Below are 17,981 nucleotides of genomic sequence, written 5' to 3' on the forward strand. Positions count from 1 at the left end.
ATCGTTAGTTATAACTCTCTCGGTAAGCCCCAAAACTAGGAAATTAACTTAAGAAATGGAAGGTAAAAACATGAACAACAACAAATTACACTTTGTCATCCAAAACGGTAATAAACATTTTTACAATTATAATTAGAAAAGTTGACTGAATACTGTTAAGATCGGTTGATAGATTGAGATGTGTTTAGAAGGGGGGTTGAATAAACACTCACGATTTTAGAATCTTTTTCGAATAAAGTGTCAGTTTTGTGACAAACTGAAACTAGGAATCTTGTCAGTCAATAACAATCAGTTTAACTGATAACTAGTTGCGGAAATAAACTAACTGAAAGATAGAATAAATAACTGAAGTGAGAACACTCAAATATTTATGGATGTTCGGAGATTTTAATTACTCCTACGTCACCTCTTCTATCACAAGGATATGATATGCACTAAAAGGCTTTGATCGATACAAAACTTGTACAGACCCACTTCATTTTGGACTTAACACTGCCAAAGCTGAAACTCTTAGTTTCAAAAAATATCTCACAGTTAGAACTTTCACAACTGATCTAGTTAAAGATCAAATAAACAACAAAACAGTTTGTGCTTATAAGCTCGAAAAGTAGCCTCAAATGCTACAAATATATCTGATAAGTGTGAGCGTTTTGATTATTGAGTAATGAGCGATAATTTCAGCAGGGATAACAGCAAGCTTAATGAAATAGTAGGTCGATAATGTTTTCAACTGCTTCTCTTCTGCTATTTATAGGCTTCCCTTCAACGGTAATATTAAATGAAATTTGAATCTTTTTATCCGTTGGTTTGTCATGTCAACATTCTTCTGACATTCATACATTATAGCTGTATTGTGGCGTTCCCACTATCTGTTGCAGTCTGCCTTGTACTGTTGTCGGTTGAATGTCCTTTTCAACAACTGATGACGTGTACAGCTGAATGATCAGCTGATAAGCAACCGCTGGTAAGCTCACAACTGAATATATCAACTGAACAGTTTCCAACTGATCAGTCAGTTGTCTTCGTAAGTTCAGTTCAGCTGGTAACTAAGGAAATTAAGCTAATGAAAATTAAAAATAAACGAGTTAAAATGAAATAAAATAGATGAAATTTGCAGAGAATTTTGTATTGATTTGTTGGTGATGAGTTGTGTAGCGTCCGTGATTTTCATCCTCACGTTGTTCCAGATTCCCCCAAACAGTTTGACTCATCATCTTCCATGATCATTGGTCATGAATCGTGTCTCAACTTACTCAATGTGTATGCAGACGTAAGATCTAATTTCTCAAACTAACCAAAAATATTTTATTTCCGGGCATTAGACTTAGAAAGTCTAAAGTTATTTTTATTAATATATTATCAATATTATCATTAGTAATATAGAATATTCGAAGTTTTTTATATTAACTGTTTTTTTTTAAAAAAAAACTTGTTGAAGTTTATTTGAAACACTCATTTTCTTAATAACGAAAAAATAAATTATAATAAATATTTCAATAGTTAAAGCTTTTTATAGCAATTAATTTTTTTATGTATAATATGCCAATTTATTATTTTAAAAATAAATATTCTTAGTAATGTGGAAATAAAAAATTTTATAAAATAAAAAATACAATCATTGTTCAGAAAAAAAAAATGAAAATTAAATAGATGATTGTGAAATATTATTCGCATTTGATAACAATCCAAGAGTCGTCGGAACGAACGATTCAGAGCCATCTTACGGAGAAAAGCTTTCACAGATTTTTCATATGGTCACTTAAATCTTCCCTTCATCGAAACGTTGGTCAGAATCATGAATTTTTAATTTTTTTTGGCTTTAATGAATATGATTTATCTGCAGATTTTTCAAGTTACTTAGTCTAGATTAATGTGCCCCCCTTTTTCGCTGTTTTGTATATAATTTATTTTGGTTTTGAATTTATATGTAGACTTTGCATTTCGGAGATTTTGTTATTTATGACGAGCATGAGATGGTTGGTCAACGATTTATTGCTACTCGGGATTTTGATTTCCTGGGTTGTGGAATTTGGAAATTGTTCTCAATTTGAATTCCAAAATGATCGAATTTATTACGGACAGATGAGTGTCAAAGTTAGATGTTAAGGTTTTGACGATTCTATTTATTGATATTGGTATTAGGTTACAAAATTTGTTGTTTTGATTGGTCATCTTGGATTGAACTAATGCTAAAGATTCACTTAATACTTTTATCCTTTTGCCTTGACGGTTTATTATTCTTGAAGAGGTGTAGCTGTCTGTTATCATGATAATTGTTCATTTTACAGTGCTGGGATCTGTTTTCTAGCGACTGAATTTTTTGAAGTGCTGAGTTTCCTGAAAATTTGTTAGAAAATCACGAAACTTCTGTTTCCTTTTGAATTGATTGTCAGGTTGGTTTTGTCCACGAAACACAGAGAAGGTTTTATTATTGAAATGTACTGACCGAATGAGGTGGATTATAATATCCTGCCTTGTGTTACTTGACCAGGGGTTCAGGACAATGATTATGTGTGCTCGGTGAAGTGTTGGAAAATTCTGCGGCATTTGAGTGACTTAACCTTATCAGGCATTCGGTTTTGGCATTGATAGGAAGGGGTCTGAAGATATTTTTACTGGTCTGTTGTCCCATGTCATCGAGGTGTTGCCTTGTCCGTTCGGTGGACTCGGATGGCTCTGCCCTTATTGGGACTTCAACGTAAAAACCAACCCTACAAAGCCTTTTTGTTAATGGAGCGAGCCGATACCCACAACGATAATGAACATGTTATTGAAATTACTAGTGGCAGTGACGCTTCTTCTTCTGGTTTGTCCCATGACAGGCCGTTTGGGGCCTTGGAGCGGCAACATAGTGAAAATCAACCTAGTGCTAGCTCAAGAGTTCCTGTTTATCAACCCCCGGTTTTTTCTGCCAATGGATCAACCACAAGGAACACATTACAGATGCGAAGAGGAAATAATCGTGGCCGCCAAAGGAGTCCACTAAATTCTGGCTTATGGATATCAGTTGAGCTACTGTTGACTATAAGCCAAATTATTGCAGCTATTATTGTGTTGTCTCTGTCGAAGCACGAAAAGCCAGGCGCTCCTTTGAAAACATGGATCGTGGGTTATGCATCTGGCTGTTTGGCGATCCTCCCTCTTCTATATTGGCGTTTTAGTTATCGGAACCAGGGTTCTGAACAGGTTTCATTTCAACTTCGTCAGGATTCTTCTCAGGGCAACAATATGACTGGCTCTTTGACAGGGAGAGTCATCGGAGGAGAAGATCGCCGGCCAACTGGTACAGCAGCCAGAGGCACTCAAAGTAACGGTTTACCAAATTCTAGGTATGCAGGATGTTTGTTCTAATTACCATGTTTAAGCCTTTTATCTCATTGTCCTTGTCTTAAGTGATATTTTTATAATGAAAAAGAAATTTATTAATAAACGTTCAATTTATAATCGAAAGGATAAGGAATCCTTCTTGCCAATTTTTTGAGGAATAAGGAGACAACGCAATTGGCGTACCTAATTTTAACACAATCGTATGACATGATATTGACTTAGATTAATATAGGTTGCTGGCCAATAGCAATGAGCTAAACAGGTTTTTTAAGATCTTTATCCTAATGTGCCCAAAGTAAGATAAAATATTTTATGTTCTCCCACAATTGAGATGCATTTCCTCGAGGTCCTTCTGAGATTTTTTCTTTTCACAACTTCCGAATAGTTGCTAAATCACCATCTTCCCTGATTTTATGAATTTTTACACTCATCAATTATCTATAAAAGTGTTTTTTTCCCTGGCCATACCCAATGAAAACCAAATTGCTTTGAAATCTTATACCATATAAATATTTTGAACCTGCTAGAGAGAGATTTGATCTCAGGTTTCATTGTTGCCTTTGTTTGGCTGGCAACTTGGGGATTCTGTCAAATGGAGTTTTTTCTGTTTAGTAATGAATATTCAATCTATCAAGTGATGGTAATGTCCCATTGAAAGCTTGTACTTTGATAGGAAGAGAGGTTTTCCTAATGGGGGAAAAAGTTTGTATGAGGATAAAGTTAGACCAGCACACAGTTCTTTCTATTAGCCATTAAGAATTTGGACATAGGATATATGGTTTAATTCAAGATGGTATTGTGGTTGTTAAAGAATAACATGTTTCTGAGTCCATGTATGCATTCTCTTGCCTCTGTACTTAGTCAGAAATGGAAAACGAATAACCTTTCTCCTGCTTTTTCTCCTGGGAAATTTGTTTTCTGGGTGCTTTTATTTGTTTCATCTCCAGTTAAATCATCACCAGTTGTGTATCTTAGCAAGGCTGTACATCTTCTATCTTTAGCAACGAGCTAAAGATCTATTAGTGTGATGTTCATGAGGTAATATTTTACCGTGATCTTCCAGGGGTGAGAAATTTATGAAGGTTTACCAGTGACACTTTGCCTTGTTCTGCTTAGCTTTTTTTAGGAAAGTGCTTTAACATCGATATCTTTGCTACAGTTAAAGTTGTTAACTGATTCGTATGCATAAAAAAATTATTCATGTTGAACTTAATGTTTTGTGACCATGAAGTTGATAATTACATTGTGGTGAACTAAATTCTCCATCCTTATTTTTGCAGGCTTAAGGCGTTCGTCGAATACTTCAAGATGGGTTTGGATTGTTTCTTTGCTGTTTGGTTTGTTGTTGGGAATGTCTGGATTTTTGGAGGGCACTCCTCATCCACTGATGCCCCGAATTTGTACAGGTGCTGCGAGAATACATTTTCTTAGCATACTCTTATTGAGATTTGTTCAGTTTCTTATTTAATTTACAATATTTTTTTGGAATTTTTTCACTTACAGATTATGTATAGTATTTCTCACATTTAGCTGTATTGGCTATGCAATGCCTTTCATTCTCTGTGCTACAATTTGCTGCTGCCTTCCTTGTATATTTTCCGTTCTGGGCTTCAGAGAAGATTTGGCTCAGAATAGAGGAGCTACTCCCGAGTCTATTAGTTCTCTGCCAACGTATAAATTTAAAGTTAAGAAAAACAAGAGCAAGGACAGTGTCTCTGGTGCAGCTGAAGGCGGGATAGTGGCTGCTGGAACAGAGAATGAACGTGCAATATCAGGAGAGGATGCAGTATGATTCATTTTATTCTATTCGAATTATTAAATATTGTTGATAAAAATAGCTACATTTGAATGATTTGACTACTTTGTCCCCCATTTCATCGTTATTGATGAAAATATGAGGTCAGTATCATGTGAAATCTAATTCATCTCTGTTAAAAACCGTCATGGATTTGAGCCTCATCACTTCTACTTCTGTCAACGCAACTGCATGTATTCTGGTGTACATTATCTGCTGGACTTGATTTATGTAAATTGCATGATGTTCCTGCAGTCTGTGGCCCTCCAGTTCATTACTCGACCCTGAAAAGTAACTTTGGTTATTCTGATCCACAGGCATGCTGTATCTGCTTAGCCAAGTACCTAAATAATGATGAACTGAGAGAGCTGCCTTGCTTGCATCTCTTTCACAAGGAGTGCGTTGACAAATGGCTGAGAATCAATGCATCATGTCCACTCTGCAAAGCCGAAGTTGGCGAGACCATTTCGAGTTCCCTTATCGAAGCAACTGCCAATCTGCGAAATAGCACCATATAAAATATGAGACTGCTGCGAAGAAATATTCAGCTTGGTTTCAATACCAAGGGAGGGAGCCTCACAATGTGTAGGCTTCAGTTTAATGATACCCAAAAATTGGTCCCCTTGACTTATGATTTAGGTTACTCTTTGTTTGCCTTCAATGATTTCACATATGGCAAATAGTTTTCAGTATGATACAAATTGCTGCAAGTTCAACACTTTCCTGATATATGAAATGGGTTGGAACAAAATGTTTCTTGGTCACAAGATGGTTGCTTTAGTTTATTTATTCTATTGTTGGATTACGGTCCTAGCGCTAGATAGTCTTTCATGATGGATATCTCAACCCTTTTCTTCAGTAAATTAGATTTATCCATATCTATTATTCAAAAAAATTAAAAATATCGTGTAAGCGCAAGGTGTTAAATGAAGGGAAATTGGTTTTAAATTATTAAACCCAAACTTATATTTATCTTAATTCCCTACACCTAAAAAACTTTGCTCACGCCCTAAAAAGTTTAAAATTGATAAAAATATCCTTGTAATTGATAACGATCGATTTTCCTGGGTAAAATGGTATCAGAGCTGAGGTAAAATTATTTCAAATATACAAATTTATTATTATAAAGTAATTAAATGTTTGATGAGGAGAATTTTCTCAATTAACATGAATCCGAACCCAGGTTCGAGATAACTATTTACAGGATTTATTCCAGAACTCTGAAATATTTGAAACAGGAAGATCTAACCAAAGTTAGATATCAAGAAAGAGCCTATCAGAATCTTAAGGTAAAATTATGATTCAAAATAACATGTTCTTAGAAATAGTACTAGATTCCTCTAAACTTTCTGGAGATCTTAGAGAAATTAAAAAGTTGGTACAAAATTATGACAATATATTGTATTATGTACCACAGAATGTGGAGAAAATCCTTGAAAACCAGGGAGAAATTCTTGGAATATTAAAGGATATTCGAACAAGAATTCAAATCCTAGAACAACAACCAAGTTCTAGTAAGAGAACTTCAGAAAGAAGGTTACCACCATCCTTTGGTACTGAACCATTGTTACATCAACAAGAGAAGGCCAAAATAGTGTTAAAACTTTTGACTGAAGAAGAAGAAATGATCAATCTAATTAAATTTGTCTCATAATAGAAATTAATCTAATGACAACTTTAAAAAGGATTGGTCTCGAGGATCTATAAGAACTTGCAGAATCATTTACAAATCTCAAGGTCGTAGATCTGAAGATGAACACAACGGGAGGTGAACAACCTTCTATAACTTGATCATCTTCTCAGGAACCACGAAGGGAAAGTGTGAGATCTCAGAATATAAATACGAGAGAATCTCAACCCGATTTCCATATCGGTGGAGAATTACACCCAGCGAGAACAAGAACAGGGAGAAATCAAATTCCCTTGCACCAAACACTCTATGGGAAAACTGTTTTAGAACCTATACATCCTTATGGGGTTATGCTTAACCTTGATGTACTAGATTTCAAAAACAGAGAAGATCTCATAGATGACTGGACATCTGCTATGAGAATCGCTGCAAGAACACTTGATCTCAACATAGAAGGATTCGTTAAACTTTTAGAAATGAGTCTTATGAGATCAGTTAAAATTGCTTGAGACGTGACTTCATTGGAAACCAAAGAGTCAGTCCTAGCTGGAGAATCTCTTAGTGAGATAGCTGGAAAAATGGCTACCCAATTTAAAGCACAATTTATAGGGGTAGACTATTTTAATAGTTAATATACAGAGAAGAGGAAAAAATATACTCAAGCTCTGTATAGCCTTGAATTACATGATATATGTTTAGTTGATGAATATATTATGTTATTCACTAAATATAGATGAAATTCAGGAGTTGAAAAAATATAGCTATGCAGCTTTTCTTTGTCAAAATGCCGAGTACCTGGAGAGAATTGCTTATAAGAAAATATGTCTCTGGCAATCCAGATACATTGGCACGAAGAACCTCTTTTCTCAAAGGAGAATTGACAACTGGTATCATATGACAACATTACAAAAGAATTACAAACGCTTAAGGGGTATCAATAAAAGAACTCATTTGTGTTGTAAAGAAAATGATCTTTCAACAATAATTGGAAGTAAACCACAAAGGCAGAAAGGAAGAATTTTAGATCTCATCCTTACGCCAAAAGTGGAAGAAGTTCTTGGAAACCAAGAACAGTTTGATCAAGACAAAAAGTCAGATCTTACAAATCTGGACAAAGAAGTTGACTATTAAGAAGTATGATATCTTCTCAAGCATCAAGTACATCTCGAAGCACATGGAGAATGCCTACAAAGAAAACTTTCAGAAGAGCTCACACTCGAGCTAATGAAAGTTTTAAGGATTGTATTTATGGACATGTGGAGCAAGAGGTCATATCTCGACCAACTGTCCAGAAAATGAAAAAAAGAAGAATAAAATGCTTCGATCCAACCCCGGATATTGAAGAAGCAGTTTATTACAAGGATCTTATTCAAGTATATCAGTTTGAGGATATTGCCTCAGACGAAAGTATATATGAAGAAGAAGAAGTTTTGAGTCAGGAAGAATCTGATGGAATTGAATCGGAATCTGACTGAAGACGAGGTGTTTCGACACGAAACACATGAAGATTTGTCTGGATTCTTTAGCCAGACAACAATATATCATAACATGGTCCAAAGGATCATGAGAGAAAATTTTAGTTTTCAGAGATATCAGGAATTCTCTGCAGGACATGTAGAAAAGTTCTAGGAAGTCTTGGCCTAAGAAACAGAAAGAATAATATAATCTATAAAGTTTTCAGAAGGAAAATGACAATTCCAATGGAACTTACAGGAAATAGAATGGAGATGCAACTAATTCCTTCTGAATATATTAAGGAGGAATTACAAAAACTTAAGATAGAAGTAGCGCGGACCATGTCCTGGATTCATATTGGAACAATCTAAATTATGATAAAAGCTACTTTCAAAGAAGAAATAGATTCTCCCATTGATATTGCTATATGCGACAAAAGAATGAGGAACCTTCAAGATTCAGTAATGGGAACCATCTCAGAAAATCTATGCGCAGGAAAGATTGTAGGAGTAATCTATCCGAGGATTGCCTACAATTTGGTAGATCGAGATTTCAGTCGAGCCTTGACATTACATCAGAATTTCAAGGAAAAAAGACTGATGAAATAAGGTAATAGACCATATTCTATTACCTATCAAATTTCATATGCTCTATCTAATACACATCATTCAGAATTGTTTATTAGAAATGAGTTTATTGAAATACCTGAGATATTTGGAAAAGTTGCTTCAGGCAATTTATCCAGAAATAATTGAGTTTCATTTAATACAGGAAATAGATATCCAATTACAAGACAAACCGATTCTAGAGAGTAATCAAAGTCTTAGATTGGAATCAATAAAACTATCTTTTCAAGGGGATAGAATTACAAGTTACAGGGGGGGAAAAAGCACATGTCCAAGAAACCCAACATGAGCTAATTTTTTTTTCCACAATAGGAAAACTCAGATACCAAGAAGGGTGAAAAAAATAGAAATAATATTTGATATTACAAAACAAAGGGATCAATTTACTTGTAATACCATATACTATTTAGAACAACCTATGATAGGAACTTACCAATGAATGATTAATATCGGAGAATTAGAAGTTCATATCAAAGAAATTCCAGGGAAAGAACCATATCGACTGGTTCTTGGACTAGAGTTTCTCGAGGAACATAAACCTTGAAAATACTAGAATATGAAATGAAGTTTATGGCGGAAGATAGAATGTGGAAAATCCAATGACCACAAGTCCTTTCTCAATATACATTCTAGCAGGAATGTTATACGAACAATATAAAGCATAATATTTTGCTGCTTATATTGATTAAGACGCTGAAATCTGTACCGCAAAAAGAGGGGTTTTTCTAAATAATTTGGAAGAAGAACTACCAAAGATTTCTGGAAGAGATTTCTCTAGAAGAATCTTAATCCTATGTAAGAGGATTAAGATGACCGAAATCGTAATTGGAGGTGCTGGACAAACACCTTGGTATAAGGTAAAAACACCACCGATTTATTTTCATGATACATGAGCTGACATATTTCTAGGAAATAATTTCCTATAAATGTTTAAATCATATACTCAAGAAAATGAGACTAGACGATTAGTGTTTACAATACCTTGTAATCATAAAACCATAGTCCAGCGACTACGAGAGGAATTTTATATAAAATTGCCAATTCAATTTTTCAGCAGCGTGGTGATGAAGAAAAATCTTCTAAACCAAAAAATGAAAGATTCTAGACGATTTGGAGAAACAATGCTCCAAATAAGAGTAGATAAAGAGCTCCAACCCGAAGAAATAGAATGCCTCAAGATAGCTCTACATCAGAATGAGGCAGGGTTTGAATCAAAAGCATCACTAGAGGATGTCAAGAAAAGGATAAAAAAAATTACAATGAAGATCCATTGGCATGGTGGGATAAAAATCAACTCAAAGCTTTACTTAAAATTAAAGAAGGAAAATAGTATGAATTTGTCTGTTGCAAACCTATCCCAATGAACATAGTGGATCAAAGGAATATGCATATTATAATCAATAAACATTTGGACATTGGTTTCATGAAAGCAGAAATTTCATCATGTAGTAGCCTAGGATTTCTGGTAAGAAATCATGGTGAAATAAAAAGAACAAACCCAAATTAGTTATTAATTATGAAGAAATTAATAAGATTCTGGAATTTGATGAATATTTTATACATAACAGAGAATATCTAATCAGTTGCATATGCAATGCAAATATATTCTCTAAATTCGATTGTAAGTCTAGATCTTACCAGATTCGAATGCAGGAAGAAAGCAAGAAATTCGCAGCTTTCTCCACACATAGGACATTATATATGGGAAATATTGCCAATGAGATTGGCTAATTCACCTCAGATATTTCAAAGGAAAATGGATAATCTATTTAAAGATTATTTTAAATTTATGTTTGTCTATATCGATGATGTTTTAATAGCATCTAAAAATATGGAAGAACATATTAAGTATCTAGAGATTTTCTCTGATGTTTGTAAAAAGGAAGGACTGGTTCTATCAGAAAAAAGCAGTCATTGCCACAAGAAAGATTGAATTCCTCGGAATAGAAATCGATGAGTCTGGAATAATTTTGCAAGATCATATAGTAGCTAAAATAAAAGAAACAACTTCAAAGTTTTCTAGGGGTTGTTAATTTTGCTGGGATATTTATAAAAACCTAGCAAAACACAGGAAAGTGTTCAGTCCATTACTGAAAAGATGCGAAATTTATATGGACAAAAGAACACACATAGGGACTTAGTCAACTAAAGGAGATTTGTAAAAATCTTCCGAAAATGGCTATTCCTTAGGATGAAGATGAGCTGATATTATATACAGATGCTAGTGATCATTGGTTGGCGGCAGTATTAACCAAGCTGACACCAGAAGGAGAACAGTCATGAAGATATTGCAGTGGACTCTTCTCAGATGCAAAAGCCATAAGATGGCATAGCAACGAAAAAAATTTATGTAGTAAAAATGACTTTTGAAAAATGACCACTATTTTTACTTGCAGAGAAATTCACTTTGAAAGTTGATAAGATAATACACAAGTGAAAGCTTTCTCACGGAATAAAATAGAATCTAAACCTGAGAAAGCAAGATTATTAAGATGGCAAGCATTATGTCAGAATTATATTTTTGATATTGTGATAATTAAATCTCATGAAAATATTCTTGCAGATTTTTTAACAAGAGATGGACAGCGGTGATATCGATGCCATCATAAAAATGAAGAGGCATTTGAGGGAACACCTTGAAATGCTTCAAAACGAGTTCAACAAGCTGGCCTTAAACGCAGAAGTTGCGGGAAGGCTACAACAAGCCGATAAGAGAATTGTCTCTGATTGAATCACAGTACGTTTACATGCTCAGTTATGGTTTGTAATGCAAAGGCCTATCTTCCAAGGCATTGAGAAGCCACTGGTTTCCCAAATGGAGAGTTTTTGAGTACATGACTCTATGCTTGGAGCATGGGATTCAAATATCTCTATCACAAGTGTTAAGTCGGGATCATCTCCAGATGAGTCGGCTGAAAACAAAATTGAGACTCCAGATCCTTATCTCGAGTCCTCAAGTCAACCCTTCACCTCGGGTATTGAAGAGAGAAAGATCAACCTTAGACCGAATACTGACAGGGTAAATCTAAGGTTGATACTAATGAAGCTACAATTTCTCCATTACAGGTGTACCAACAAAATTGAGATAAATTGAAAACAAGAGTAGGCATTAACCCAGCCACTATCAAGGTTGATGTTGCAGGAAAATATCCTAGAGTATGAATGAAACCAAATTCATATCCAAATGAGGTCAAAGCTTAGTATGAATTCGGAGCTCTTGCCTCATTTTATACCACATCACCAAGCTTTCCAGAAATGTCAGATCTACCAAAATGGATCCAGGAAGCTGTTCATGAAATTTGGGCAAATAACGATGATTTGTCCAGAGGAAATATTCTGGAGCTATACTTTTTCAGTACAGCACCAGAACCAGCAGGAAAAGGCTCTCACGAAGCCTTTCATTTTATCAAGCTAAGAAGGTCAGATACAAATGTTCAGAAATTTATCAAGGATCCTTCGTCAGAAGAAACACCCCTTGTTGCTTTAATAACTGAAGATGACATTTCCACCAGAAGAGCATGGGGTTCATGGGACTGTCTTACTGAGATGGACAAAGTCAAGTTTTCATTTAAATTTTATCATAATTCGGTAAACGGATCATTTCTGTTAAATACTATGACAGGAAAAACCACAAGTTTTGCAGAAAATCTATTCGAAAAGAAAAGAAATCTTCTGTGGAATAGTAAGCTTCCAGGGAGTAAAGAAACTTATCGAAAATTCTGCAATATGGCTCATGTGGGAAGATGGTCAGAACAGATCTGTCCAGAATGCTCAAACCAAAAAGAGCCAGAATTCGGCAAGGGCTTCAGACCTCGATCAGACAAGAAGCATCTTGCTGAGACAGGACCAAGTGGTGAAGGACCACAACCATGTTTTTCTCGAGGAAATCAAAAGTTTAAGATTTATCGACAAAAATAAGTGGACATGTGAATACCATCACTTTTTCTTGGGGATTACAAAAGTCAAAAGATTCCCCGACAGGAGATAGTGGGCATGAGATAAACCCACTAAAAGACCAAGAAAACTTGGACCCAAACAACTATAAATAAAGGATAAATGGGAACAAGAAAATCACACAATATTTAAACCGAAATTTAGAACCAAAGAAAATGTATGCTACATATCTTAAGGTTTCTAAAAGACGGATTAAAGCATTAAGAAAGCAGCTGATGAATACTAAAGATCTCTACAAACTGTTAAAAGAAGAAGGGAACGAGATCTCAGCTGATATAATCCAGACACATATCAACTGGTTATGCCAGGAGATAAGATCCAAAGTACAAGCTGTTTCTAGATTAATAATCTAGGAAGAAGACAACTCAAGTGGATAGACCACTCAACCACTCACTCGACCCACTCAAGAAATAGTGTCAACCACAGCTGGAAGGCATTAAAGAAAAGTTATGCCAATAATTGAAGTTCAAAATCCAAATCCGCAAAGGGCTTTATAAATAAGGAGGCATAAGGAAGATGAAGGCATCACTCAACCTCTTCGTTTTTCTTCAAAATATTTGTAATATTTTCTCTTTCAACGTTTATGTGTATTGTAAGTTCAGCTACTATTAGTAGCTAAATAGGTTTCTCCTCCTCTGCAGGAGGTTACTATGTAATAATATTTTATATGTTTGAATAAAAGAACCAAGACTTTTGTCCCCTCTCATGTATTAGTTTCAATATTAAACTACTTTACTATACACCATGAGGATATGAAACGAAAAAGAGTTGTGCTAGGTGCTGTTGAAGGAATCTGCGTCAGGAACCATCTATTGCGACTGCGTGGTTAGGCTGTGAGGAGCAGTCTGTAAAACCCGGTAGGATATAACCCGACGGTACTCCGGTCAAAGAGATAAATAGTTCAATTTATTATACGGAAGCATGATGGGCCATTTAAAAAAATCGATTATTTAAGAATGATATATAGGCTGAAACCTTGCGTAGCTGTATGTCTTAGAGCTATATGCCTTCAAGAACATGCTCGATAGGTATAATAACAGTGTCACGTACCAAAAATCAAAGGAATTAAGGATGTTTTTGAAAATTTTAGAAAATTGAGGAGTTAAAACAAAGATTTAGATGAGTAGGGAATAAGAAGAAAGTTGAGTTTGGAAAAAGAGATTGATTACAAACTTTTCCCTTAAATGAATATAAAAAGTAAAGGGTTATCATGTATGTTATGTATATTAATCCTTAAATATATATAATTTTTAAAATATATTTTTATCAATTATTATGAAATATTTTTACGAGCAAGAAATGCAAAACATCATGATTTAATTATTAGGTCATGCCATACTCAACGAGCCAATATATTTGATCAAAAGGAGGAAAAATGATCCAAGATTACCAAAGCCAAGGGCCGATAAAAAAAGAGAGGAACAAAATCATACTAAGAAGGGGAGCCACCGTCTTGAATGGCCAACTCGTGAGCCAGTGTTTGTTTGCCGTTTACAAAGAAATATTAACAACTTCTAGTCTTGATTTGTCAATGGCTTTAACATCATTCGTTTATAAAATCCATCTTTAAATAATTGCCCAGTATACCTTCACGACTCCGCTATCATCTCGACCAACAATTCCCACATCTAATAAGGACTTATCTTGAAATAAAGCAGCATTTGATATGTACCTTGAGGTGGAGGTAGCCAGCGACAAAGATTCTGTGTAGAGGGGGAATCAATCTTTTTCGTGGGAGCTCGAAGCCTGAGAAATTAGAGATCGTGGGTCAGATTTGTAACATTCGAAAATGAAGTTATTTCTTGATATTCTTAAGGCGCCAAGATATTGTTGCAAAAATCGCTGTGTCATCCTCCAAGCCCTGTTTCATCACCCAACAAAAGAGATCCATGAAAGTGTGAACAATAAATCTTGCCAACAACGGCCACAAAGCGGTAAAATTCCAAACATCTTTCGCTACGTTGCAAAAGCATGCATGAATATTATCCTCATGCCTTTTATCACACCGAGAGCAGCTTGGGCCTACAGAAATTCCTCGTTTGGCAAGCAGAAAGCATGTAGGCAATGCTTCAGAACAAGCACGCCAAATAAAGATTTTAACGTCAGGCGGTATATTAAGGCTCCACAGTCGCTTGTAACACTTCTGTTGCCTGCCACGATCTCTATGGCTTCCGTCCACATCTGAACTCCTCACCAAATGATAACCAGATTTCACCTTGTAAGCACCAGAAGAGTAGTAAAACCAGACCATATCATCATCTCCGTCTAGGTTCCCCAGTGGAATGGGACGGACTTCCTCATGGTCAATAAGCCATAGAACTTTTTGAACTATATTCCAATCCCATACTCTAAATGGGGTCCTCAGATCACAGATGCGCAGATCCTGCACATCCGGGGAAGGAAGAGTAATAGGGTTTCATCAAGAAATGGTCTTTAAAAACACAAACATTTCGACCAAAAGATATTCGCCATCTCATTCCTTTTTTAAGCAGTTCCCTCCCCCAAAGAAGACTTCTCCAAACATATGAAGGGTTATGCCCCAGTCCCGGCTCTCGGAAGGTAGCTCGGGATGTAGTATTTTGCTTGGAATAGACGAGCCAGGAAAGTATCCTAATAAACCAACAACCTCCATCCCTGTTTAGCAAGTAAAGCTTGATTAAAGGATAAGGGATGACGGAAGCCCATACCACCATTAGATTTAGCCTTGCATAGTGTATGCCATCCAACCCAGTGAATTCTTTTACCATTTCCATTTTCCTCATCACCCACCAGAAATTAGAAATCAATGAATGGATAGAAGAGCTATGTAGGAATAGCTTGAACCACAGCTTTAATAAGTAACTCCTGTCAAAAAAAGAAGATACAGTTAAAAACACGCTGTTTGCTGCGTCCTAAAATATATCTCATGTGTGCCATGCCCATAGTTGAGAACACCTCTCGCTTCGTAGCATTCAAAGTAATAGGACTGAATGTAATTTGACGATTTACTGAAGTTAATAATCTGTCCGTGTAGCAAGTAAGAATTTCCTTAATCGCAAGCCAGCCGGAGCATATTGTAGTTCCAAACAAAATACTGTCATCCGCAAAAAACAGATGTGTGACTCGAGTTGCTGATCGAGTACATTTAATACCCCTTCATACCACCTGACTCAACACTTCCGAGCATAGCAAGTATAAATAAGGGGATAACGGGCAGGCGGCAGCCTTGACAAATCCCTCGTGTCGGCCTACCATTTCCAACCCGTTGGCCATTATCCAGGAATGAGATTTGGGTTGTCCCCAAGAAATCCAACACTCTCTCAATCCAATGGTTTGAGAAACCCATTTTCCTCATGACTGCAGCTAAACAAGACCATTCAGCCCGATCAAAGGCCTTGCTCTATCTAATTTAATAGCCTTCAACCCATTCCTGCCCATAGCTCTCTTTCTTAATGCAACTCAAGCGGCAACCTGGAGGAGAATGTGGTGGCTACCATGAATTAATTTTGATATTATGTCAAATTTATGGTTATTTATTTATTTGATTAACATGCAAATATAATTTTATGTTTACATTAATTCTTGAAGTTTTTTTCATTCAAATTAAGCTCGAAAATATATGACATCTCAAGATTCGCATTAAGTTGATATTAAACTATAATGAAGTTGTTATTTTACATTAACATATTAAGTCAAAATGTGAATAATCAAGTTATTTAATGAAAGTTTTGGTTATAAAGATTAAAAATAGTGTAGATAATTAAATTGAATAATAATTATCAGGTGACATAAGAAAGTATGATTTAAGGGATTTTTTCATAGAACAATATAAACTGTTTTGACTTGTCACTGGTCTTCGTGAGGAATACTGCTTTGTATAAGGAGTTTGCTTTTTAAAGACGTCTTAGCCCTACCGATCTTTCTTGTGTGAACTTTTGGAAAATGTTTATGGTGTTACTAAATAATTATTATATAAAGCGTTAAGTAAACCAAAATTTTGTCCAATGAACAGTATAATTTTAAGTAATTGAGGAATAGCATCATCATCGTTAATTATGAAATAGTATGCATTAAGTGGTTGTGGATCGCATTATGATAATCAATAGTAATTAATTATATAAAAATAATAAATTTTACCCTACGAAGATTTTTGGTAAAATATCAAAATTATATTTAGAAGGGTGAATAAATACTTTAAAATTTTCTTTAAAACACTGATAAATAATGAGACCAGTCCTGATAAAGTTAGCTATATAAGACTTATTTTTCTCAACACTTGAGAAACGGCCGGATCACAAGTAGTGCGGATAACGGTCTGATGGTTCTTAATTTGTTGTTATACTCAAATATGGCAAGTCAACAAAATAAATAAGTGCGGTAAAGAAATGACACAAGGATTTTTTTGAATGTTTAGAGACTCAAACTTCTACGTAACCCCTTCTTCCACCTAGAAAAGAATTTATTATAAGAATAAAAATTTGGTTTTACAATTATGTGTAACAACTCGTTTCAATTTTATGTCTTATCCACTGCTTAAGTTGAAACTCAAAGTTAACTCTTACAAATTGTTGAGACTAAGTCAAAAACTAATACAACACAAATATTCAGAAATAATGAATCCTCATATTCAAACTGTCGAACACTCTTCAAACGTTCTAGATGGAAACAGTTGAATAGTTTGACAGAAGTCCTTGATGATCCTTGATGATCTGATAAATGTTATTGGAAGCAAGGGTTGATGAGCAGTAGTGAATATTAGTATGAAGAGCGCTAAGAAATCTTTCAGAGAATGTGAGCTTGAAAATTTGCTTCGAATACGTGTTATTGTAATTTTCGTAATTTCAACTCTTCTTGGCATTCTAAATTTATAGTGCTTTTTGCATTAGCCCGTTCAACGTTCAACTGCATCTCAATGAATGAGCATTAATGCAAAAGCATTGTTGTTGCTGTCATTTTTTTATTCATAGTACACTTCAATAGATGGGCAATTTGGCATTTACCAAATATGTAAAGAAACGGTCGTTGACAGCAAAAAGTAACAAGCTCTGCTCTATGCATTTTTCGAGAAACATTATGACCTTCTGATTTCTTGTTTATAGTGCAAGATCATATAGTCAACTTTTTCTGGTAAATTAGGCGAGATCCTTGTATGATGTGTGACTTCTATTTGAAGATATCTTACTCAACCGTTTTCAAATGTACTTCGGTATGGTGA

The 17,981-nt window shown here is 35.1% G+C and overlaps 2 protein-coding genes across 6 annotated transcripts; one reads left to right on the plus strand and one right to left on the minus strand.

The window, feature by feature from the left end:
- The first annotated feature begins 1,641 nt into the window (after window positions 1-1,641).
- Window positions 1,642-5,889, plus strand: LOC142543036 (E3 ubiquitin-protein ligase At4g11680-like). Of its 5 annotated transcripts, none has more exons than XM_075649999.1 (5): window positions 1,642-1,786; window positions 2,492-3,329; window positions 4,608-4,733; window positions 4,831-5,113; window positions 5,440-5,889. In XM_075649999.1, the coding sequence occupies exons 2-5, from the start codon at window positions 2,671-2,673 to the stop codon at window positions 5,638-5,640; spliced, it is 1,269 nt and encodes a 422-aa protein (XP_075506114.1). In that variant the 5' UTR covers window positions 1,642-1,786; window positions 2,492-2,670; the 3' UTR covers window positions 5,641-5,889. The 5 variants fall into 5 exon arrangements, with proteins under 5 accessions (XP_075506114.1, XP_075506116.1, XP_075506115.1 ...); XM_075650001.1 differs by having other exon boundaries at window positions 1,659-1,786; window positions 2,394-3,329; XM_075650000.1 differs by having other exon boundaries at window positions 1,674-1,786; window positions 2,247-3,329.
- An 8,693-nt stretch (window positions 5,890-14,582) lies between these two features.
- LOC142541806 (uncharacterized) lies at window positions 14,583-15,534 on the minus strand. Its single transcript, XM_075648265.1, has 2 exons — window positions 15,235-15,534; window positions 14,583-15,170 (listed from the first exon to the last, which is right to left on the minus strand). The coding sequence occupies exons 1-2, from the start codon at window positions 15,532-15,534 to the stop codon at window positions 14,583-14,585; spliced, it is 888 nt and encodes a 295-aa protein (XP_075504380.1).
- Between the last annotated feature and the right edge of the window lie 2,447 nt (window positions 15,535-17,981).

The sequence above is a fragment of the Primulina tabacum genome, chromosome 4 (assembly GCF_025594145.1).
Source record: "Primulina tabacum isolate GXHZ01 chromosome 4, ASM2559414v2, whole genome shotgun sequence".
NCBI classification, from domain to species: Eukaryota; Viridiplantae; Streptophyta; class Magnoliopsida; order Lamiales; family Gesneriaceae; genus Primulina; species Primulina tabacum.